The sequence below is a fragment of the Mya arenaria genome, chromosome 6 (genome assembly GCF_026914265.1).
Source record: "Mya arenaria isolate MELC-2E11 chromosome 6, ASM2691426v1".
NCBI classification, from domain to species: Eukaryota; Metazoa; Mollusca; class Bivalvia; order Myida; family Myidae; genus Mya; species Mya arenaria.
In genome coordinates, this window is record NC_069127.1 from 19,171,313 (window position 1) to 19,197,133 (window position 25,821).

Here is a 25,821-nt window from a genome sequence, read left to right on the forward strand (position 1 = left end):
ACTTAAACGTGCCACTTTTTGAGTGTGTAAACCGTCCAAATACATCCGAGGTTGTTTTCGATAAAATGGCCGAGGAACTCCGAATGAATACTCCAGTGAACATAAATTGCAACACCAAACTACAAAATTAATCCAAATCGCAGTACATTGTAATAAACTCTGCTTTTTCAAGTCTGTTTCAATTCAGCATTTACAAACTATTTGTTTCATGGTCTGTGTTATACAAGGAAGTACGTGTTTAGGGAAATTGTCTCAGTGGATTTGCTTTAATTATTTTGAATCTTGGTGTTAGTTCGGATCACTAAACATTGTCAGTAATCAATAATTTATGAAATGTACAAAACTCAGACAATATTCTTGCACACTGCTTTAAATGTTTTAAAACTACAAAATAGCAAAGCTTAATTTCATTATTATAATAACATTTATAAGAAAATGAACTTATGGTTGATCATTCGCATTAATTAATTTAATAACAGTACGTATAATGGGAACAAACAGGACATGTTATTGATGCGGTTACTGTGGTCGTAGTTCTTGATAAATAACGTAAACAGAGCAATAAATTTAAAACAATATTCCGTAAATTTGCTACACGCAACATTTGTTTTTGACAGGTTGGCAGCTCAAATAAGGTAGATTTATTTTGACCTATACATTATGATTGTTTACGAATTGTAGACTATGACTAAGAAAATAGCTATTACATAATAAATAGACAGAAAGACAATATATTTGGTTATTGTATACAAATTTACACTAAACTAAACCTCTTTACAACCATATCTTCGGCCTGGTCGATTAAAATAAAATTCTTAGACTTCTTATATCTAGAGTATCCACTAACAAAAATACGTCTATGCTTAACCACTAAAAATGCACAATCATAGACGTTATCCCCCTACATTCCGTGCTGACCATTGCCTTGATTGTATATATATATATATACACTAACCAATTTAACGTTTCATTGGTGGTGTGTAATCTTATTTATACTCGTACTCCGGCTTTGCCCATTCGGTGAGTGCTCCAATAAGATTGTTAGTCAATTTAGTTTATTGGAGCATAATGCACAGATATAATGTAACCTTTGTTCGAGCTATCTTGGTCCTCTAGCGTGCATCAGTGTATATAACTGTCACACGGAACCCCCATTTAACGTTCCTCGCGGAAAACGATTTGTATTTTTAGTGGTGCGGCTCGTTATCGAACCTGGGACTCCTGGATTAACAGTCAAGTGTTTGACTAGGCCACGGATCCGCCGCGTTTGATCACCGCTATCGCATTCATAAGGATATATTTTACCTGAAACCGGCTTATTAAAATGATCATAGCTTCCGAACGGCGTAAAACTGATTTTCTTGTTAGATATGATTACATAAAAACTTTAGGTATGAGCTTTAGAAGACAATTGCCACTTTGACATTGGTTGCCTTAAGCAGATTGAATGCGTGTTCTTATAAATGTATATAGATAATGGTCACACTCGTTAGAAGGGGCGAATCACAAAGTTCCATCTATGATTACTGATATGTCCAAAGCAAGCAAAACTATAACTATCATTCCGAACTTTGGTACATGTGTTTTAAATGTTAGCAAAACGATTCGCACTAAAATCATTCGCTTTCAACAAAGAAGTGCTTATAAGAATAGGAATACCTTTTGGTGCTAATATGTTCGACATAATCCAAAAACAACAATACATATAGAATGTGTTTTTAATGATTTTAATGCTTTAAGGAAACATTTACAATTATGTAACTAGGATGTAATCATTGTTTTGTTTTCTTTTTTATTAAAATAATTAATTAATATTTTTTACTGTTACTCTGAAGTTCGTCAAATACAATTTTATATTGTCGAAAGATTTGTGTTCGAATGCAAATGGATTTTCCTCATTTGTAATCGAAAATTCATATTAACCGAACAAGTCCTAACTAATGCAAAACAACAGTAATAGGCTATTTGCATTGTTTTTCGAATGTTGACTATAGAACAACCATAGAGCAAGTCCTATAAGTGAGTGCTTTCCAATTTATAGATGACCTGCTTCCTTTGTCGCTCCCATTTGTGCACAAGCGTAAGAGGAAAAGTAAGTAGACCCGAAGCAAAAATCATGCATCCGGCAAAAATAAACGCCCCGTTGTAATCACCATAATGATCCGATATTGCGCCTGGAAAATATCAAATTGTCCGAGTTTTAGCCGATGCAAAAGCATTATAACAATAAATACAAAAAATAAAATATTTATTTGGATGAATGAATTGGCAAATATGAATGAAGCTTTTTGTTTATGAATATTTGTGTCTTAAAATTTGACCTCTAAGTTGATTTTGTAGCTATGATCCTGTCTTGACGACAGTGTCGCGTTAGTAACTGCTTAATAAACATTTAGATACCTGCAATAGGTGGTCCAACCAGAGATGGAATGCCAAGTGCTAGAAGAAGAATTCCGTATGCCGAGTTCAATTTATCTTTTCCAAACAAACTGGTAATGATTATAGCGTGGTATGTTACGAAAACGGCTGAAAACAATAAAGTGCATTACAAGTAATTAAAATCCCTACATAAGATATGCCATGACAATAGCAACTGATAAAATCAAAACACCTCGTTAAAAGAATAATGGTAACCTTTACCTATACATAATCCATACACTACTGAATAGAACACCATGACGCTAAACACGGTGAACCAAGGCACAGCAATTGTAGCTACACCGCCAGTAGTTAGCAGAACAGCTTTGATCAAATTTGGGTTTGACCACTTCCGGTCAGCCACCCATCCGGCAATTACACGACACACCGTGTTTGTTATACCAATAATGGAGATAAGCATTGTTCCTTGCTGGGATGTTAAAGACAAGTTCCTTGCGTGGTCAGGCAAATATGTTAAAGGGATAAAGAGTCCTGAAATTGACAAGAACATGATAACATGAACACTAAAATTCATATAAAAATATAGAATTTGAAAAATAGAAGCCTGAAATGAAACCAAGATCATCTCTTAAGGTGCAGGGATGAATGTCATATAAACACTTAACAAGATACACAGCAACCAGCTATACGTGGCTCGGCGTGAAATAGTAATAGTAATTTCAATTTTATACTTTGAGGGGTGATAACGAAAACATTGCATTTTCTTAGTGCTTAAATGTCACCTTGATAGAATCTTTTCATTTTTACCCCTTTACCAATTATCACAACAATGTTCATACCCATGTCATATAGGAAAGCAGCAACACAAAACAGGATCATTGTCGGACTTTTCAACAATTCATAGTCAAACAAAGCACTTTTTTCATTGCACTCCATGTTATCTGTGTTCGTAGTCTCCGTTATTTGTGCATTTTTGATACTTTTTGGTTCCAAGGGCCTAAGCACGGCTCCTATGGGAATTCCATTAAGCGTTATACCAGCTATGATCAAAATAGCACCTTGCCAGCCATATGACTGAATGAGAAAGTCAGACAAAGGGGCCATCGCAAAGGCTCCTATTCCGGATCCGCATGAAGCAATTCCGATTGCCAGGGCCCGCTTGCGGCTAAAATAATGACCTACTGTCACAATACTTGTGAGATACGACAGCCCCAATCCAAATCCTGCAACGTAAATATAATAAAAGGTTGTTTTTGGTTGCCTCTGAACTAGAATGAGAATAAAACAATTTGAAATCCGAATGTTATTAACACAGTTAGCTGTATCTTAGTTTTGGTAAACAACATCATTTAAGATGACAAATTTAAATTGATGAGTATATATCTAGTGTATTTCAATCTTCCTTACCTCCCAGAAAACCATATGTGGCTATCATGACCCAGACATTCGGCGAAAATACACACAGGCCAAAGGTTACAGATGCAATTATTCCACCAGCTATGGCCGTCACTCTACTTCCAAATATGTTCACTGATATGCTGGCTATAGGACCTACAAATACATAATTCTCATAAATGTCATATACTGAAAGGTAATATCTTTAATTAAAAACTGACTGAAAACCTTCTTATTTTATTCATGGTCCAACTTGGCACATTTTTCTACTGGTCCCCCGTCAGTTTTAAGAACATTATATGGATTCCCCGGGAACCAAAATTAAACATAATTACCAATGGCTCAAATAAAAGAAAAACGTAAATGTACACATGGTACCTCAATATGATGATCCTGCAATAAATAAAGCCAATTAGTCCTAGCATCATTGATATTGCATAGGCAAGCAAATGATATTATTTTTGTGTTTTATTAAATAAACCAACAGGGTTAAGTAAATTTTTTGGCAACTATAGTATTTATGTAGAACTTGATTTATGTAAAGAACGAGTGACTTACCAACTAGATGATATGTTCCGTTTAGAACTGAAATGATCCATGAAGTCAAACTTCTACTTTCACCAAAATAATCGAGCAGTTCAATGTAAAATACGCCAAACGAAAACGAAATTCCATCGACAATAAACGTCGTGCAGAGAGCTGCAAATGTTACCACCCAGCCCCATCCGCCATCAGGGGCTAGTTCAGGATCATTTTTATCAGCAGCATTTTTTCCGTTAGTTGCAACCTCATTTGTTTTATTCTCGCATTCAGACATGTTATTTCAGTACGTTTAAAATAGTTACGACACTACAAAAGTCCATTGACACATTTACATACATTAACCTCTAAAACTTGATATTTTTAACATAACACTTCAGTTCATTTGTGTCCTTCTCCTACTTATTTTAGCTTTGACAAACCGTAGTCATTTTATGAAGGTACACTTGAATGTATACAGGGGTAAGGCACGGCGCAATTATGTTTACATGAAACTGTCATATGTATTCAGGGATGGTAGTTATAAATTATTTGGTATTTCACAGGAGTATGACGCTTCAGTATGCACATACTTTCTTTATTTAATAATAAGACAAAAATTTGGAATGCCATGCTTTCTACTTCACTTATTTTAAAGAAAAACATCCATGTTCTAACAAGCAATTATAACACTCTTACGGATAAAATATAGTTCACCAATGTCTGGTTCTCTAATTTATGGCCAACATAACTAATCTATATCGATATATGTTTACTGATTTCCATTACAGGCAAGTTGATTGTCAAACAAATAACTTTTATCAGGAACTCTCAAAGTGAGCCTCAAATAAAGATAATGGAAGTTGTGCATCGAATAGTTAAAACTACATATGCTCTGTTTGCTCTAGGTATAGACGAAACACCAAATTAATGGATTCTTCCTTTCAATAAATTTGCATTGACCCCGTAGCCCTTCCATTATTTTTGTCTTCATTTTTAATAAATATACGTTTCTAATTCGTAAAAGTAAAATATCACACAAACATTAATTTGCTTTTCACGTTGCTATGAGTTCACACCTACATGCACACTCAATCAAAATGTAATCATTACCAGTTATATATCCCAGAAAAAACGTAATAGCCTTTAATTTACTTCTTTACTGAATGTATCAATATATTTAAAGCTCTGGCTGGTGTATTTGTTGTATTCACTAATAAAAAACAACAGTTCACTGGTTTCACGAGGCCTCGATGGTTTCGTAGAATAAGTTTATTTAAGTGATACCATGGGACGTCAACTGTTGTTAAACCTAAAGATGGCATAAGTAGTTTTTCCCCTTGCTCTTTTTTAAAAGGCGATCATATTGACAGGGAGGTGTTCGAAATTGCATTGTATAAGAACGTGCTCGTGTAAACTACTTTTTGTGCTCTTCGCCTTACAGGATCGTGAGTAATAGTCATATTGTACATTCGGTATATTTCAACTGATTTTCATTACAGGCCATGTACTGTTTCAATGATTGTCAAACAAGTACACCATGATTTGATCAGGGTCTCACGATATGAGCCGCAATTAAATATAATGGAAGTTTTGCATCGAATAAATAAAACTTCTAGAATTTCACTCTTTAAATATATTGACATTGACCTGGTAGCTCTTTAACTATTAAAGTGTTTATTTAAAGTAAGTACACGTACCAAGTTGGTAAAGAGTCTCATTTTGTTATGTATTTTGCTTTTAACGTCGCGATGTATCAACAAAAGCCTTCATACGCCATATAAATTAAGTAATTACCAGGTAAATAACCTGAAAACTGTATCAGCCTTTTATTTACTACATTACTTATTGTATAAAATAATGTTTATAAAGCCTTGGCTAGTATATGTGTTTTTATACACGAATAAAAATACAACAAACTACAGGTTTCAAGAGACCTTTATAGTTTAGCAAATTAATTTAATTTATTTAGCGATAAAATGGGACGTCAACTGCTCATAGGTTAAAACTCAAGATGGCATACGTATTTTTTCCCCTTGCTGTTTTCCAACAGGCGATCATATTGACACAGAGGTATTCAAATTTGTATCGTATGAGAACGTGCTCGTATGAACTACTTTTTTAGTTCTTTTTCTAGCAGGATCGTGAGTTATTAGTATTGATGTCCAAGGTTTCGTTCGTTAAGCTTATAGTTCTTTTTCAATGTTCTAGTATTCATTAAGTGAAATCGATCTCGTAGAATTTTGCCGTTTGTTAGATGATAATACGAACATATTTGTTATAGTTTACAGAGTTTGATCTAAAACATGAACCAACATTAATTCCAATCTAGTTTCCTCGAGAAGGTTAAATACGTTAACTCATTGTGTTCACAGTTTCAATTCCATTTTCAATTAAACGACATATATGCTCACTGGTAATGACCCTTTTATTGAGCAAACTCCGACAAAATTGACATTTCTAGCATCTAATTTGACCATTTTTATTCAGGCTTGACCTAACAACGTTAGAATATTAATTTAAGCAGGTTTAATAGTAAGCATATCTTCGATCGCTTCGGCCAAATTGTTTGCAATGACCATTTAACATTGACTTAAACACAGCCACTGGCTAAACATATAAAGATTACCTTATAACTTGACATTTTTGTGTCAAGTAAATAAAATACCCATTTAAAAAAAAAAAAATGGTGGGCGTCTACTGCCCTGTCTATTGCTGATCGTTTATATATCTGATAAATAATGCCCGTCACGTTTTGCCTTATAGTATACCATTTTGTTTAACCAGTTCAGGAAACTAACCGAGCCTTTGGCGAGCCTACCAGTCGAGTAAAATTGTGAATTATATGACGAGTGTCAAATTATATATACCATAATACTTATTCAATTTCTGAGTGGACTTTTCATGCTTAAAATAATAAAATAATGAAGATTTATGAATAAATTTAATTAAATCTTGAAATTATAACGTTTTCTTCTTTCAATTTAAATGAAGGAAACAACTTTATTCTTAAATCATTATTTAAAAAAGAGAGTTGTTCAACGCCTTAATAAACTTATGACTTTCTGGTATTTGCCTTGTGCCTCTGAACAGGGTTTTATTTTTAAATTGGCGACTACTGGCCCCGATTTCTCGAAACTTCTTAAGCTTAACAGGCTTAAGTAGCTTATTTCAATTAGCTAAAATACATACTTAAATTGAAATTTTATGAAAGGAAAATGGTTTATTGTGATAATCATAAATTTAATTCTTATATAAAGTATAAAAGTTTTTAAAGAAGTTAATATTATGCAAATTATTGAAAAATAAAAATAGCAAGCTTAGCTTAATCCTGTTATAAGGCACTTAAGAAGTTTCGAGAAATTGGGCCCTGGGCTTTTTACTATAGTTTTCATTATTTTATATTTGGAATATTACCAATAAAGCAATAGTTGTGTCCACTTATATTGTTTACAAACATGCCTTATAATATAGTTATATTACATATTTGTGCTTAAACAAAAACGTTATGCTTATATGAAGCCGAAAACAAATTCTTTTAATTCGAATCGAGAAAACATAAGCAAATAATTTTCGTTTCTTTTATTGATAAATGATGTGATTAGTAAAAGGTTGTCTGGCTAGTGCACTCGATTAAACAAAACGACCCGGGTTCGATTCAAGGCCTTTGCGCATGTTAGTTTGGTTATTGATCACTGAGCCGAACAAGTGTTTTTTTAAGTACTCCGGTTTCCAACTCGCGCAACATCGTGCCAACTAGAGTTAGTTAATATAAGTAATAATAACTTCCTTCATCATCGAAGTAAAATATATAATGTTTAACTCAAAAATGAGGTCGAGTACTCGACAACGTTATAAAGTCCCTGGTGTATCAACTGAGCTTTATTTACTACAAAGCGTATATTTACAGTTTGTTTCGGTTTGGATCGCAATGTTTTTCATCAAGTATACACCACAATATTTATTAAAAGAAAAATACTTACTTTTGGTGTTTACGCATCTGATGTACTTCAAGGTCATTTCAAAAATGGGGACAAGAACAAACGTTTAGGAAAACATGTTCCCTATATCATTTTTAATATCTAAAACAAACATGTTTTTTTTTCTTTTATTGTAATGCCATAAGATAAAAATGACATTTTATTGTGTTTTTTTTAGAAAAACGCACCTTATCGAATGCAAACGTGAAATCGTATCCCAGCCCTGTGCGCGTTGACGTTTGATTTGGACGCGGGAATGGGCTAGTATTTCAAAACAGTAAAATTATTAAAAAGATATATCTTCACTGTTTGAAACAGTGATATACAAATGTTATTTCACTAATAGATCTCTTAAAGTCATCGAAAACATATAACAAACACGGAAATTTAGTAGTGTTTTGCCTGTCTGTTCGTTTGTAGTGTTAGATTTAGACTTATAAACCCACGGTGAGCTCAGTTGTTTTACATTCCAAATGGGTATTATTAGTAGATAAATGTTTAAGTGTGTCTAGTCAGTCTTTGTTGCTATGTGACGTTTTATTGCTCTCGTTTAATTGATTTAGGGCTAAAGATGGTATGCAGTATTTTTATGGCTACTCGCCGTGTTCCGTTATTCTATTATTTCAATTCAATGCGTTCTTTTCTTAGATTACTGAGGCTTGAATTTACAGCGTACTTGACGTTTTTAAATTTCCAAAAATACGAAAGAAGAGCATTTATTTAAAATTTATTTATATTCTAAGCATTGTATGAAATCCTACAAATTTATATTTGAAAGTGCCAATTCTTGGACTGCTTAAAGATATTGAGCCTTGACTAATTATATGTTATTACTTATGTTTCATATACGAGTTAGAAATACTTTGCTGATCTGCGGAGTGAAGGAGGCGTGCTGACTTGACAACCATTGTCAAAACACCCGATCACACATGCACATAACATCAGATATGTTTCTTTTCTTCAAGTAATTGATATATCTCCTAACATGTCCCCAATGTAAAATGTTATACTTTAAAATATGGACACAATTAAGGATAATGTGTTTATGTTTGCATTTAGATTGAACCAAACTTACCCTTTACTACAATGATGATATGTGCACGAAATTAGTAAATTTTATGTCATAATGCATTGAAGTTGCAACCTTTGACACACGTAATGATGGAAAATTGTTTTAAAATAAGTAAAATAGTTATTGAATCACTGTCAGACTTTATGTTTCCAAATTAAAACTACAATCGAACAAAAAGCATTTGTATCACTGGACCTATTCGATCAAAACTTTTCCATTATACATTGTTCAAAGTACACTTCTGCTTTTTTAAGAAGCGGGTACCTTTTCTTACAACAATTACAACCTTACACAGACACAAAATAATTGACACACGCATTCCTGCTGCAGTCACAAAAGAAGGATGAAGATGGACTTTGAGTTTAAGACACATAGGTTAGCTCCTGTCACCTTTTAACACATTTTATTGTCAATGCGACCCCACTTTTGTAGGTAACTACAGCGAACTTTAGGCCATTACAACATGTCTTCATTTTGTATTCCATGGCAGTCTCGTTGGTAGAGGCAACCTCTTGGTTATCGGTGTAACAACTCGTCATGAAATGGGATTGCGGCTGAAAATAGAGAACAGTAATTGTTATTCGAAAAAAATGATATAAATAAATTATGTTTCCTGTTTATATTTGTGTAGTTTAAAGAATTGTATTTTAAACAAGGCCAATTTCTGTTCTAAAAAGAGGGGCAGTTCTCACTTTAAGTGTTGTTTGGGGTGTGTTCCGTCTATATAAGACCTATTCTCAGTAATGTATTTTGCCATTCATTATATACCGGACACTATTTAATGCTCAAGTATTAAACAGTCATGCAAAGGAACAAAATATGAAATCATTGATTGAATAAATATAGCAAAAATGAAGCAAATTCAATGAAACAATCCCTACCTTAAATCCTGAATATATATAAATATATAGAATGGCAACGAGATAACTATGGCCCATATTTACAAACATCTTGAGTCCATGTTCAACTCAGACTTTTATAAGCGAAAAGTTATATGCAACAAAACATATTTAATATCAAACAAAATTAACAAAAAAGTGTTTTTATTATTATAAAACAAGTTTTAACAGGAACACATTTAGTGCATTTAAAAAAATGTGGGAATATAATTAAGTTTCCAGTTTTAAGTGTCAAACTGAACCCATAAAATAATTACAATTTAGAACAAACAGCTTACAGAATTAAGATATCTGGCAAAACCAGACGAACATAAATGCGGACAGGGGTCCAATTTTCCATATATTTGTTCTTATTGTTTGTGACATGCTGTCATGATGCCATGCCAGTGGAAAAAGACGCAAACATGAAGCAAAAATTAAATCAAAGGTTAACGGACAAGACAATCGTCTGCGTATTGCCCCTGGCAACATGTTTTGATATAGTATTTTGAATATCTTAGATATTTTTATGTTATGGTCAATGTGTATTGTTTGCACGACACCAAGGCTTATAGACAATACCTTGACCTTTCTTTTCAAAGAGAACAACAACAGAAAAAGACAAGCTAAACATTGAAAGAAAAAGGAGGAAAATTAATATTTTGGGTTTAAACTATTTTTGGTTCATAAAAGAATCTCTTGGCTGGTTGAGTATATCTTAGAAGATCTAAGAAAAACATTCGTTAAAAACGAAAACAGAACTGTTTACCACACATCTGAAGCAGAATCCTAGAGCATGGTTGACTTTTTGTAAGGCCACGGTTTCTTCGGAGTTGCAGCACCTCATTTCCGCACACGGCATCCTGTTTTCTGGATTTGCGTATCCTAGTATACCATTACAACATGGTCGACGGGGTCTGGATAAATTAGGAAACATGCCCATGGCGGCTTCCTGAAACTGCAAATACGACCTTCTTAATGCAATGGAGATCAACATTAAGCTTGTTCAATAGCAAACAGATCTAAAACCAAACAGATACATCAACAAAATCATAGTGTATGATATACATGTAATGTCAAGGTCACTGCTAATATCGTTTGAAAAGTTTGTTAGCACCATACCAGTTATTTTAATTTTTCTTAAATTACCTCAGAACGGTTTTACCTAAGTCTATGAAAATTCGCAGGTGGGTTGCAATTAACTAGAAGATAAGAGAAAACGAATTGTCGCCAAGGCCACTCCCATTTTACAACCAATTAGTCAGGACAGCGACCTGGCTTATCATGAGCTGAACAAAGTATGTATACAAGTTCAATGAATCATAGGTTAAAAAATGCGAATCTGCGGCTTACGCATGGCTCGGTAGAATAACTATTAATGGGGTAAGTAAATTTGTAATTTCCTCTTTTGTAAGCATCCGTTTACAAAAGTCGGGTCTTAACATTATCCATTTTTTTCTAACAAATTATAACAATATTTTTCAAAACTCTAAAATGAAAAATGTATTTCTGCGTTTACTTTATTTTTGTTACGCTACTTAATACTTCTAAAGTGTTTCTCTTGAATGAAATTAATCATGTTGACACAACTCTACATCTGAATAATTCTTTACGTTTGTGCGCTGTATTTTAACAAGATTACCAAAGCAAAATTGCTTCACATAAATGCAAATTTTGTTTAAGAATATTTATTCAGTACAATGAAATACAAAAATGAATGCACACTATGCAAATAATTAATATATATATATATATATATATATATACATACATATATAATGTTTCTGAATGGATCGGAAGACAGTGTTTTAAATGCTTATATAAGTTCCTTCCCAAGTTGAGTTGACTTCTTCTAGACTGCAAAAAAAATCGGTTATATAGCTCATAAAGTCAAGAACTTGATTTCGTTTAAAAAACTTGCAAAGACTAAGTAAATAAAACGTGTTTAATTGATTAAATAAATTTTTAGTCAAGGCTTTGAGTATGTAGTGAGTTGATTTTATATACTGAACTGAGGGAAGATTGCATTTTCTACCAACAGAGAGATGTTCGTTGCCGTACAGTTTTGAAGTTGTCGTTTAAAAACATAGTGTTTGAGCAGTTCGTTAGAAATATGTTGCAGGTTTGCTTATTTTTGTATAGGCTTTGCGATTCACTGCAATGCTTTGGTCACTGAATATGATATAGGAGATGTCCATTTGACGCCGTCCAATTTGGTTAGACCAAGGTGGCTGTGTGTTTGACTTGACTTACTTGTATTTGATTTATAAAGATATCTTGATCGGCTTGCCTATTGCGTTTGCGTGAGAAAAAAATTGACTCGGTTCATGCCTGATTAAAAAATACCATTAAAGAATCTTTGACAAATCGCTAATTTGACATTATCATATATAAACTTTGTTTTTAGCAAAGAGGCGAACATTGCCTTGGATATCGTCGACGATATCGTTAATGTAGATAAGAAAAAAGAGAGGGCCAATAATGGAAACCTGTTATATCTGGCGTAGATGGATTTCCAGTTAGAAAAGCGTTAACAATAATAACTCGTTGCTTTCGATCCGACAAGTAGGAAGAAAACAAGTTAAAAGTAGTACATTTAATACCAATATAAGGGAGTTTGTTAAGATGCTATACTCTGTCAAATGCTTTGGATATATCACCATAGACAGCGTAAACATCAATTCATTTATCCAGTGCTCTTAAGATGTCTTCGTAATGATAGGTGAGTTGGTTCACGGTAAATCCCTTTTGATAAAAGCCATATTGGAGATTCGTGAGAAATTTGTTTGAAACCAAGGAGCTGTACATATATTTGTGAACACATTGTTCCATGAGGTTTCCGACACAGATGAAAAGTGAAATATTGATGAAAGTTTGATGGATTTAATGGGTCTGACATTTAAAAGATTGGTGCAACGTTTGCAAGTTTCCAAGAGGCAGGAAACAGTGAACGTTGCAGTAGTAAGCTGTAAAAGTGAGAAGATAGTGCTGCTAATACACCATTTTAAGTAGTATCGGCCTACCTAGATCTGGTTCGCATACCTCGGAAGGATAAACTATATACATTGCATCCTTTACGTCTTGTAACGCCATAGTAATTGATTGAAGGGATGTGTTTGCCGTTTGCAATTCTAGAGGATCATCATTAAAACATATATTTAATTGGCTTTTCTTATGCGTTATATCATATTTGTTTTTCTCTATTTGCAAAATTATCATAAGAACGTATATTAGATTGTTTGGTAAAAAAGCATTTTTGTATTTTCGACACGTACAACATTTGTCAGACAAATACCTATTTTAACTATATCACCATATCTGCTTTAGACGATGAAGGCAGCGCGAATGCGCACAAAGTCAAAGTAATTGTTCATTGGATTATTGATTTTCGGTGTTAGATCGCAACATATAACACCAAGAGAGCACCAAAAAATCCATATTATATATAATATTTACTTTAAGGTGTTCAAGTAAAATGTTTTGCGATTTTATGTTAAAACGAACAATTTTTCTTTTAATAATATGCATACAAATGATTTTAAATGACAGTTTATTATTGTTGCTTAGTAAAGCGCGCCAAATTGCATTTTGTTAATGACATCATTAAATTTGTGTCCGAGCCATGTGCGCGATGAATTTTGATTACGTATTGACAACGGGCTTAAGTTACAAAACAGTGGAAGACATTAACATGTTATTTCACTGTTCGGGACGGTGAAATATCATTTTTATTTCAGTGATAATCTCTATAAACCACCGGAAAGCATAAAATAAATTTTCATCTTAGTTACGTGTTGTGCTGAGGTATGTAATGGACAATCGCAAAATAAATCGATGTTTTAAAAAGCGCACTTTAGATCTTTTAAACTCTGCAGATATCAGAATACATTATATCCAAGCTAATCGTAAAGGTTATTACATACATGCATATATCCAAACGAACGTTACAGTTACAGTTTATGCAAATGTACACACTAAGTATACTTATCTAGCATCTTAACAGACTTCTGACAGTGTATTTTGATTATATAACAGTATTTTCTAATGATATCTTTTGTAATAAAGTGTATTCAACTGAACTGAACTGAACTGAACTCAATTCAGCTCAACTCAATGTATTATGTAAATGTGACGCTTTCGCATGGACAAAAGCTTTTTTAACTTATTTTTTTTATATTGTCAACATCTGTTATTATAATTATTGGAATCGCTGGTCAGGTGGTAATTGTCTTTGGAACACGTGTTACAAGTTTAATTTAATTCCATAAAAGTTTTTCAAATTATACAATGGAAACTTCAGGGACGAGCCCAAGTCATACTATAGAAAGGTTTTTGTCCAAACATCATTTTTAATTTAACAAGTGGTAAAAAATGATCATCCGTTACCTATTCATCTACATATAGTTTAAAGAGGCACTCTTATTCAAAATCAATACATACACATGAATAACAAACATAAATTTTGAGTGATAACCCTTTAACTACTTACTAAATAATGCATTTATTGAAAAAATTAATACTGATAACAAGATTGTAACCTCGAATTTAATAGCTTAAAAGGCAAATATATTAAATGATTGGTGAATGCTTAAAGATTAACTGTGATCTACTATAGTCTCATAAGGTATAAAAACCTTTTTTTCTGCACATGTCTTTAAAATTAAACTCGGTATCCTTCATAAAAACCTTTGTTGTCGACATTTATGCATTATTTTTGGTATATCAAAACATTTGTATCAATTGTGGTAAATTTTATTTGGGAGTAAAAGTGCATCTTTAAAAAAAGCCATGCATGTAAGTATTTTGGCATGATGCCTCCGCTGACAATACCTAGACGTTTTTTTTCTTAAAACATTACGCCGGCCTAAAATCATAATAATAACCAGAATGCATTGCTACATATAATTTGAAGGAGATGCGGCACATTCGCGGAAAATTCCAGACTATTAACACTTTGAATGACGTTTAAGATTCAGGAGCCAGCATTGTTCCCAAGGGAAACATTAGTCTGGATTATAGTAATGTAAAATCTTCTAATGTATTTGCCTGTCATTTGGAATGGATGTATGTATAAACTTACCAATAGAATACACACCGATTTGGCTAGTAGAGCTCGAACAGGTTTTAAAACTATACAAGAAAGCTGTAAATAACATTCAAGAAAGTGCACTAATCAAATTTGCGTTCGTACAAAGCATTGAGTCATATAATGTTTGAACACAAACCTTAGATTTTTTATTCATTTCAATGGTAATCCACATTTGTTCCACAAATACTTTCGACCTTTAAAACATTGATTTAGTCAATGGTGAGCAGTGCTATTTTGTCAGTGTTGTAATGCCCTGTTCAAATAATAAAACACGTAAATTAATTGTTATTTTTAGAAAAAAAATGCATTAATAAAAGGCTATTTATGAATGCTTATTAAATGCTTGCATTATTTTGTGTACGCGTTGCTTAGCGAAACGTGATATAAAATTGCAATGATAATATTGTGACTCACGTGAAATGAATGTCAAACAGATAAAAGAGACCAAAACTGACGATTGCAATATGACCATACGACGACGCATTCGTATCATGTTTGCTTTTTTCATTTGCGTAAGTATTATCTAGGAAACCAAACTGTATTCCCTTCACACACGTTTAAATAAGTTTAGGCTGATCATCATATTTCTTTTCAAACAATGCCGGTACTGACCACTAGCCACTAGAAGCCGTTTAGCCTGATCACCGTAAAAACATAATTTGATGCAGACGATGACAACACGATCAATATGTGTCTGACGTATAAAGAAAGAACTATGCCTACACATTCATTAATGCCCTGTTATTTGTTTTGCTGACATTTTATCATTCGTGAAAAAAATTATACCGTAGTCTAGAACGCCATCATATTTGGTTCAGTGCATGACATATTCAGAGTATGAAGAGAAAATAGAGCTTCAGAAACAAATATTAAAAAGTGAACTCTATCTCAACAATTTACATTATTTTACGTTCAACTGTACTATTATATTTATTGAAGGGTTTTCAACTGATCGTAAATGCAGTATGATTGCAACGTTCAGGAGAATAAGTTGAAAACATCTTGATATTTTCATCCCCTATTAATTTACCATTCTATCATATATTATATTCTTATATATATATAAGGATTCAATTAAAGGCTTACGAGAATATGTTGAAATATTCTGCGTAATATGTGTATGCACATTCTTCCAGTAATATAATGTTTCTCAAAACATCGTAAAAAATAAACGTTCATAAAGAAAAAAGACTGTTCTGAGAAACAGTAAATAATTGAGATGAACCATGTAAATGCGTATATGCGAATGATTTTTTATAAAAGCTGAACGGTAAATCTTCGACAACAATAGTTCAACAACAAGCTGTTGATAGAGAATCACATGACGCTGTTATGAATGAACCTTAAACACCATACATATTGTTGAGGTAACTATGAAAGAAAACAGGTGCTATCAGAGATTACAGGCATTAATGAACGGCTATCTATTAAGTCTGTTTTAGGTTTATTCCTTTAATCTATCTCTTTTTGAAATAGCAATAACAAAACAGCATTACCTAATTGGATAGCAGCTGCGGGAGCCAATATAGAATTAGATGGTTGCTGGCAATTGTATAGACACCTTCTAATGGTTCAAATACTTTTGCCGGTAGGAGTTTCATATTGCCGGACAGTGATAATTCATTCATTATATCCCTTATCTTGTAGTATTTATGACAGTCAAAACGACTACTCTTGTTTCCGGTTTGAACCCTCCAGATACGTTTCCGTTTGGTCAAACAAGCTTCTTTTGTTTGTAAAAGTTTAAAACAATCATCCCTAGTGACGGTTAAAATTTAAGGAAAAGTGTTTACTCATTCCAGCTTCATTTTTAAAGCCGAGCATTCATAATAGTATGAATCAATCATTCATACAGTTTCTACTTAACAGCTTAATAAAGTCTTGCAGATTACTGTGCAATGGTTCAATACAAACTTAATAAACAAATACAGGTGATAAAATCTAGTACATGTACTACCATCTTGTTTATGATCGCATCTTAAGAAATGAAATACAGATACAATACCATTTAATAAAGCTTTTACGCGACAAAAGAATAATCGACGTTAATAGCAATACATCGTTTTTGAAACGATACGTAATGGATTTACACATTTGGAAAGGCGACCACAAGTACAGAGGATTTTACTTCGATTTAAACCGGTTACTAGAAGCTTGCCTGGCAGTTATCTAAGCATTTATCAGTAATAACAAAATACGAATAACGTAGACAAATACTAAGCCTGGCATGTCATTTCAAACAATAATTCTCATTTGGCCCTTGTACCAACCATTTATAGAATGTGACAGGGTTTCATTTTGTATAAATGTGTTTGTTCATGGTTATTCTTATCGGTGAAAGCGGGGGCTGATTTTTGAAGCATCAGACTATGATAGTAAATCAAGCATTCTGTGAATGTAATATCACTATGTCAGTTTATTTTAAACGCGATTGTTTGTTGAACTGTACCGTACTGTTATTTAATATCTCCCTAAGGGCAGTGATTTTACTTTTAACGCCTCGCAAATCCATTTCTCTGATTATATGATAACGTGACTGTCCATTATTTCATTTGCATGTCTGGTGGATATCATTGATTGTTAAAAGGTTACTATTAGAAAGAAACGGGAAATATTTTGGCATGAAAATAAAATATAATTTTCGTCTTCTACTCCTAAAACGCGTGAATAAAACATTAGGGTGATTGCTCAATTCAAAACCCCTTGGATTCCATCATGAATAATTTTAAGATTGATCAATGACATCACACTGAATCATATATTAAGTTTTGCTCGAGTCCCATCAGGTGTACCTAAGCTGGTTTCGCTTACACAGGACTTTCGCAGGGGTGAAATATTACTAATAAAAGTACTAATTGACACTTTTCTTATCAATGTTGCATGTTCTTTTTTCATTTTTGCAAACCCAGCACGACATTTTGTTCTGTATCAATGTAACAGAGACACTTCAATATATTCGTTTCTGGACCAAAACGTCATTTGTAAAATTGATTCGGAACGTAATTCTCTTAACTTGTCATAATATATTTTTGTCGGATGAGTAATTTCAGTTTCATCATGATTATACCAGCATTACTCTGTTAAAAAATTTGTTGTTGAATATTTCATGGCGCAAAATTATATTGGAAAATCCAGTTGCCCAAAATTGCACTGTAATTACAACGCGGCAATTGTGGATTTGCATCTTAGATATGCCAATGTTATAGTATCAAATTAAAATTGTATTGCGACGTAAAAGAATGGTTATTCAATTGTCTATTAATTAAGTCAAGCTCTACTTACTTTCAACAGAACATCATTCTACTGGATACAAGTATATGAAGACTTAAAATATGGCATTGCTATCCTGTCATTGTATTCGTATTAATGTTAAGAAGACATCGTGAGTTTTTAATCATTATAATATTGTAACCTTACCATTGTTAGACTAATATAATGCTAGTATTTATCAAACACTTTATTACTTTAACCATTATATATTTTACAACGATTGTGAAGGAAGCTATGATATACTAAGTCACTCTCGTTGGCACGATGATGCGCGAGAGTGTGGTCTTGTGTTGTGGGGGAAACCGAGGAACCCGGAGAAAACCCACTTGTCCGGCTTGGTGACCCTAACCAAACTCACATGCGCCCAGGCCGGGAATCGAATCCGGGTCGCCTAGGTGAGAAGCGAGTGCGCTAACCACTGCGCTAACCGGACAACACTTTATTAATGTTCTTAGTTCAATTCTATATCTTCAACCAATTAAATGGAATGAATTCGTATTGACCATAGCTTAACACACTTACAACTGAGACGAATTTCGTACTTTAGTATTTGTCATGCTGGTTATATGTCCATTGTCATTAGAGCTTGTGTACCATATTTCATCATTCTAGATAATATATTATTTATTAGCCTTGATTGTTCGGGATTGTTGGGATAAGTGTGAGGTTTTGCACACACACTAGGTTGACCCCGCAATAAATTTACATTTAACTGACCGTTCAAAGGCGGTACCTAATAATCCTTGATAAACATCACTTGTTTTTTACATTACCTATTTAGTGTGTTGTTTGTGAAGTTTTGTGCTGTTGTTACATGTTTCCATTTTGTGATTGTTTTATTTTATGTCGTTGGCATTGCCCCTGTATCATCAAACGGGGTTTATGTTTAAACTCTCGACTACTGTACACACTTGTTTCTATAGTTTTTCATATAAATGTTGAGTTCAATATTTAGTTATTCACGATGATGACGCAAACATCGATACGATTACTTGCAATACTTTGGTTTTTCACTTTATTTCTCAAAATCCATAAAATTATATTAATGCTCAAAATATATGCGAAGTATAAACAACATTTTGGAGGCACACTTGATATAAAGAGCACTTTGAAAGAATGTGAAACACGAGACAATAATTGTTCTCAAGGGGTAACAGTTTTGTGTGGACTATTGGTGTGCAAATCTTTACATATATTTTCTGTCACTGGGCATGATTGTTTCCATAAACTACTCCGTATAATCCAGAAGTATATAAACTGTCTGGTACTGCTTCTGTTTTGGGCGGTTTTAAGCAAGGCATTTTAACCATATTTATCATTCAAAGAAATTACCAAGACGTTTTTAACTGCAAATAGTGTTTAAATTAATACATAACATATTGATATGTTTCGTTTGCCAGGCGTATACATTTTAAATCTACTTTTTGTGTTTTTAATCTACAAAATGAACTACAGCAACTAAAGCTGTCCATGGACAGTGTACTCGAACCTTAAAACTAGACATCTCAATAGGTTGAATATAGGATCTGACAACAAAAATGCAGGCTGCAAATCACTTCGCTAACATGTTTTACACAAAGGTTATTTGGTACCAAAGTAAATCAGTCTAATGAATGCTTTTGCTGCAAAAGAGATTAAAGTCAGTAAGTATTTAGCTTATTAAAATATCGAACATTTGAAATTGCGAATTAGTTTGAACTTTATTTATTTCACAACGATTGTGAAGAAAGTGATATTAACTTAAATAAATAATAAACTAAGTCACTGTAGTTGGCACGTTGTTGTGCGATAGTGTGGTCTTGTGTTGTGGGGGGAAACCAGAGAATCCGGAACCCACTTGTCCGGCATGACTTGTAAAGCATTCGTTCAGCCCTTTGTCCTTAATTGACCTTGTCCTATGTTTTGAATTAATACGCCCTAACACTTTATCGGAAGTAATGTACATGGCAATTTATTGGAAAACGGTGGCAATGGTAACCAATATAATTTGTAAAATGTGACAGGGATTCATTTCGTATATATGGTTTCGTTCATGGATAATCTTATGGGAATGCGAAATTGATTTTGGCGTACCAGATGGATCAATATCGTAAAAGTTGATTTAACTTTCCACTTATATAATGTCATCAGGTCAACCTATTTTTAAGGCGAGTGTGTATTAAATGGCACTCGACGGTTATTAAATATTTCCTTAAAGTACGTGACCTACTTTTACTGCCTCACAAATCCATTACTATGATTATAACGTGACTGAAATGTCTGAGTCCATTATTTCATATGACTGTAAGAGGTTATTTGTACGGACAGCACATATTCTGGCATGCACATAAAAGTGATTTCTATCACTCGCTTCTGCATTATGTAAATAAAACATTAAAGTAACACTGCTCAATTGACATTCGAAACGGTTTCACGTTCCAGTTTAAATCATTAATGCGTTTTAAAAAAAACTTTTCCATGGTTACTTTATTTTAAAACATGTCGTTTGAATAACTATATCAAGAGTTGTGTCTTGTTCGTCGTAACGGTTGTACAACATTTCCACAGCAATTAAACATTTCTTTATGACAACTATTTGAATAGGTTCTTGATATCATAATAAGTCCATTTGGAGCTACAGTGTCCAGACAGGGTCTCAGCCTTATGAACGCTGAGTTTTTTTTTAAAGTTGGTACCTAACAATCCTTGATAAACACACATTATTTTATATAATATATTTGAATTTGTTGGAGATTTTTGTTGTTGTTCCATGTTTTTAGTTTGTGGTTGTTTGTTTTTGTGTCCTTTATTTTTGGCGTTTACCCTGTGCCATTAAACGGGGTTTATGTTTAAACGTTTGGCCACTGAGCTTGTTTCCGTTTTTTTCATATAAATATTGATTTGAAAGTAAGAGTGGGCTCAAAATTGCAAAACAAAGAGAACTGTCAAATTGTTATTTTCACTTTTTGAAAAACTTGTTTGGTGATTTTTTCCACTGATTAACCTCTATAATTAACGCAAACGAAATTTAACTTACTTTTGCCGATCTTAGATTTTGAAAAGTAAATCAAAGATGTGGACAACTAAGGTTAAGTCATGTTTATAAAATATTTATTGACAAATGAATTTTAGTTATTTTTTAAATATAAGTGTGCTATGCAAAAACTTGCGTTTTTCTAAATTAGTTGGTATTACATCTCTTGAAGTATTTCTTTCAGTATATTTAAAATATGTTCTATCGTTACTGACATGTTTTAAATATTTACTAATTATGTGATGCTGATAAAAGTGTATTTGCGAATGTCATTATGTCATATAATAATTCAACATATCTACATAGCTTGTGGAAAAGCTTTACGGGTTATCCTTTGCATATGTCATCAACATCGTTAAAATGATTATATATTCTAGTAGTCTGATTAAATTTTGTTTTGTTTATGTGATAAATGAATTATGATTCTAAGTATCATTCAATAAGAATCTGTGATATTGGTTGTATTGTTGTAAAAGGTACTGTTTAATGATGACTACTACTTTTTTCTATATGTATTTATCAATATTTGGAATACTGCATTCTGGAAGGGCCAGCGTAATAAGAGCTTATTTGGGTTAAAACTAGTGAATGTGTATCCAACCTCGATATACGATGAGCTTGTTTGGGTTTAAACTAGTGAATGTGTATCCAACCTCGATATACGACGATGGGCTTGACTATCTGTGTTAGAATAAATATATTGCTATTATATTTCATATTATTACAAATACACGTATCAAGATCATAATTTAGATGCTAAGGCGTATGGATTATATTATATTTGTGCGGTTTAGCACGATGCCGCCAAGAACGGCTCACTAACTATGGAAATACCTTGACGTTTTTCCATGTTTACTTCTTCTTCTTCAGAAGTTGGAGTCCAAGCACGTAAAGCACAGTAAATTTATATCTAGACAACTCGAAATGATAGGGTAAAGCATCCAATAGTAAATTATAGACTGCTCATTACCATTAGCAAATCTATAATATTATTTAAATTGCCTTTATTTTAAAGGTTCTTTAGTACAAAAGACAACCATTTCAATGATTGATACAATCGACAGCGGATTAGCGGATGTAAGTATGTTCTCTATAGTTTCTAAAATATGAATCATAATTCAGTATGCGTGGAAGGTATGTATGACTTCAGAATGCAGCTATACTATAAAAAAGTGTGAAAATGGATTATGTAAGGCTGCATATATCAAACACATATTGAGTTTGGAGTTAGGTACCATGGGTTATAATTTACCCAATCGAGTATACTGCCCCAGAGGGTTTCATTAACATTATCATTAAATAAATTTCTTAATTATGGCGGAATTTTTCAGAATTTAAAGGTGATTTATTTAACTTCAGGTGAACTTTTGCATTCAGTTCTCGTTTTCAGCTTACCATTTGGATATATGACACCTATGTGTATGTGCAACACCGTGACCAATTCTGTCTCAGATTGCGAAGTTAGTTTTGAGCCTTAAAGCCACCCTTCGGGATGATAAGTTGCAGCAACTTTACCAAAAATGCAAAGAAATCTACAGGAACAAACCCAGTAGTGGGAAATTCAACCCGTTTAGTGGGGGCAGACCCCTTTGAACTTCCTTTTTATTTTCAGTTGTGTAACAATTTAGAGATTTATATGTCAATCCTTGTTGTTACACTACCACCATGTCGGCTCTTTAGTCTTTAGTCGGCTTCATCACGCATACACTTATGACGGGAAACTTCACCATTGTCTTCAATAAACTTTCTAACAAAAGGCTTACTCCTACTCTGCGCTTTAGACTTCCAAACTGTTTTTTAAATAAAGCACTTTGTGGGATCAAGCCATACAGCAGACAATGGGCGCGGGCTCGAACGCGCTTGGCTCGAAATCCGTGTTTGCTGCAACTGAATGTTAAGGACCAATTTCTTTATACTAAAGGTAAGCATTCACGTTTGGCTCGAATTTTCCGAGTCTCGAAGTTTATTCAGTTTATTTTGTGTATCTGCTCGGTGTTCGAGCCAACGGGGTTCGACTGTAAATGTCTTTCGCTTTTGAAGGAGTTACTAGCAATATATTGAGTACCAGTAGTTCAGTTATGATTCCTATGGTTTTGAAGAATTACTGATAGGCTTGAACAATGTAAACGTAAAGGTTTTATCCTCTAGATTAAAGTGAATGTTATTTACCTGAAGTGCAATGAACAACAATGAAAATTTTAAGGAACAGTGATCATCGGTGATGGCTGAATAAAGAAGGCCATGAAATCAGTATATAAGGTTCATAACATAATTGTTAATAATCAGCTGATTCAAGTTTTGTAGATAAGTGCTTGCAATCGTACAAAATAATTTATAAGCCCAGGAACTTTAATCAAGTATTATAAACGTGGTGATTTTTGATACATATGTTACGCGATTCTTAAGGCAAAACGTTATACAAAGAATTTACAAGATAAACAAAAAATCAACAACAATATCAATACATTCTGTTCTTAAACAAACGTAAATACGTACGGCTTTCGAACAACTACACAATACACAGGTTATTCGAGTTAAGATATTTTAAGCAAGAATAATCTTACAGTGACCCCAACAAACATTGATCAATAATTATCGCGAAGGATTGTTATTATTTCAAAAGTGATCTTAAGCTCCCCAAAATCAGATACTGTCTTCAAATGCAAAGAATGAATCCAGTCAGATCTACAACCCCTAAATTGTTTTGGAACACATAATGCAATCATACATAGGCCTTCATCTATTACATAATCAATTATGAGCTCTATAATGAAAAGCACAGTAGCATAAGAATTACCGAATAGTTTGTTTAAAGGCCAATGCACCAGAGACAAACAAAGATAAAACAAGAGACTGAATGTAATGGTAATGCTGTAATATTTTGACAAACTAATCAGCGAAAAGGAGAGGCATTCAAAAATCCATAAATCAAAACCAGGACGTTGTTACGTAATATCATCATTAACATGTCTGGTAGGCTCCCGCGGTAGCTATTATTCTTCATCATGTGTCCTTGTAATTGGCCTTCACTGTATTAACTCGATATAATAGGGACTCCATTAGCTATTTTACTTACTGGTCTTATAATTGATCTCGCGATCAGACTTATAAAGCCTACTATATCAAATATTTAAGTGTATTCATCATTGGAGACGTAGTTCAGGACTACACAGGTACGCATTTAGGTTAATTTAAATCACTGTCTCCTTATATGTATTTGCAACAATTATATTTGCCCTGTTAATTTATTAAAAAGTATTTCAATTATCAATTATCTAGACCTCAGAATCTGGAAAATGGTGGCCATGGTAACAAATTATAGTTATAAAATGTGACAGGGTTTCATTTGGTATAAATGTTTTCGTTCACGTTGATTCTTATGGGAATGCGGAATGGCTTTTGGAGTACCAAACGGCTCGGAAAATAAAAATGATCAAGCACTCCATTAACGTAATGTCACCATGGCAGTTATTTAAAAAAAATATTGTGATCTGAATGATACCCTATCGTTATTGAATGTCTCCTAAAACACTGGGTTTAACTTCTAACGCCTCTGAAACCCATTACTCTGATTGTTTTATAACGTGACTGAAATGTATGAGTCCATTATTTAATTTGCAGGTCTAACGTATTGAAATTCAATGCACGAGAGTCATTCTTGGAAGTGAGAAGATATGTTTGCATCATACTGCCACACCTCTGAAATAAACTTCAAGGTTACATTGGAAAACGAGTTATCGCCCTTTATAAGAGAACAAGATTTGTTAATGGTATTTAATGGAACAATTTGTTCATGATTGAGAGAGTTGATTTCATTCGCGATGGAAGTTTCTTTGCACTGGCGATGAGCGTTAACGTGTCGATATCAACGTGATCCATCGTCTATCAATAACATTAATTATCTCTGCCTCAAACACACCTACCTGTCCTAAATAGATTGAGATCTTTTCGTTTGCACAGTATTTTAGTGGCTAGTATTAAATGACAAATCCTGGTAACCGAGACACTTCTTCACACTCTCTTGATTTGCATACAAATATCATGAAACTGTGATTTACAACTTAATTTTAGCAGCAACTCTTTATAAACACAATAAGAGTAAATAGTTTTCATGAAACCAGTTGCACAAGAAAACAAAAATACAATGCCTGAAATTATAACAACGCTTTTGTGAAAATTAATCTCGTAGATGTACAAAATGCGCATCAACTTAATACAAAACGTTA

The 25,821-nt window shown here is 33.2% G+C and overlaps 2 protein-coding genes across 5 annotated transcripts in view; both read right to left on the minus strand.

Annotated features, from left to right (window-relative positions):
• Window positions 1–1,731: 1,731 nt before the first annotated feature.
• On the minus strand, window positions 1,732–5,364 carry LOC128239271 (monocarboxylate transporter 12-like). 2 transcript variants are annotated; one of them, XM_052955838.1, is made up of 6 exons: window positions 4,333–5,364; window positions 3,787–3,930; window positions 3,438–3,602; window positions 2,641–2,910; window positions 2,401–2,526; window positions 1,732–2,174 (listed from the first exon to the last, which is right to left on the minus strand). In XM_052955838.1, exons 1-6 carry the CDS (start codon window positions 4,589–4,591, stop codon window positions 2,014–2,016), a joined length of 1,125 nt encoding a protein of 374 aa, XP_052811798.1. In that variant the 5' UTR covers window positions 4,592–5,364; the 3' UTR covers window positions 1,732–2,013. The 2 variants fall into 2 exon arrangements, with proteins under 2 accessions (XP_052811798.1, XP_052811797.1); XM_052955837.1 differs by having other exon boundaries at window positions 3,219–3,602.
• Window positions 5,365–8,992: 3,628 nt separating this feature from the next.
• LOC128239428 (uncharacterized) overlaps window positions 8,993–25,821 on the minus strand; it is a 139,062-nt gene continuing 122,233 nt past the window's right edge. For all 3 annotated transcript variants that reach the window (XM_052956050.1, XM_052956052.1, XM_052956051.1), the window contains exons 3-4: window positions 10,993–11,181; window positions 8,993–9,899 (exon numbers count right to left, since the gene is read on the minus strand). In XM_052956050.1, coding sequence (XP_052812010.1) covers window positions 9,732–9,899; window positions 10,993–11,181 — 357 coding nt within the window. In that variant the 3' untranslated portion in view covers window positions 8,993–9,731. The remainder of the gene's footprint in view (window positions 9,900–10,992; window positions 11,182–25,821) is intronic.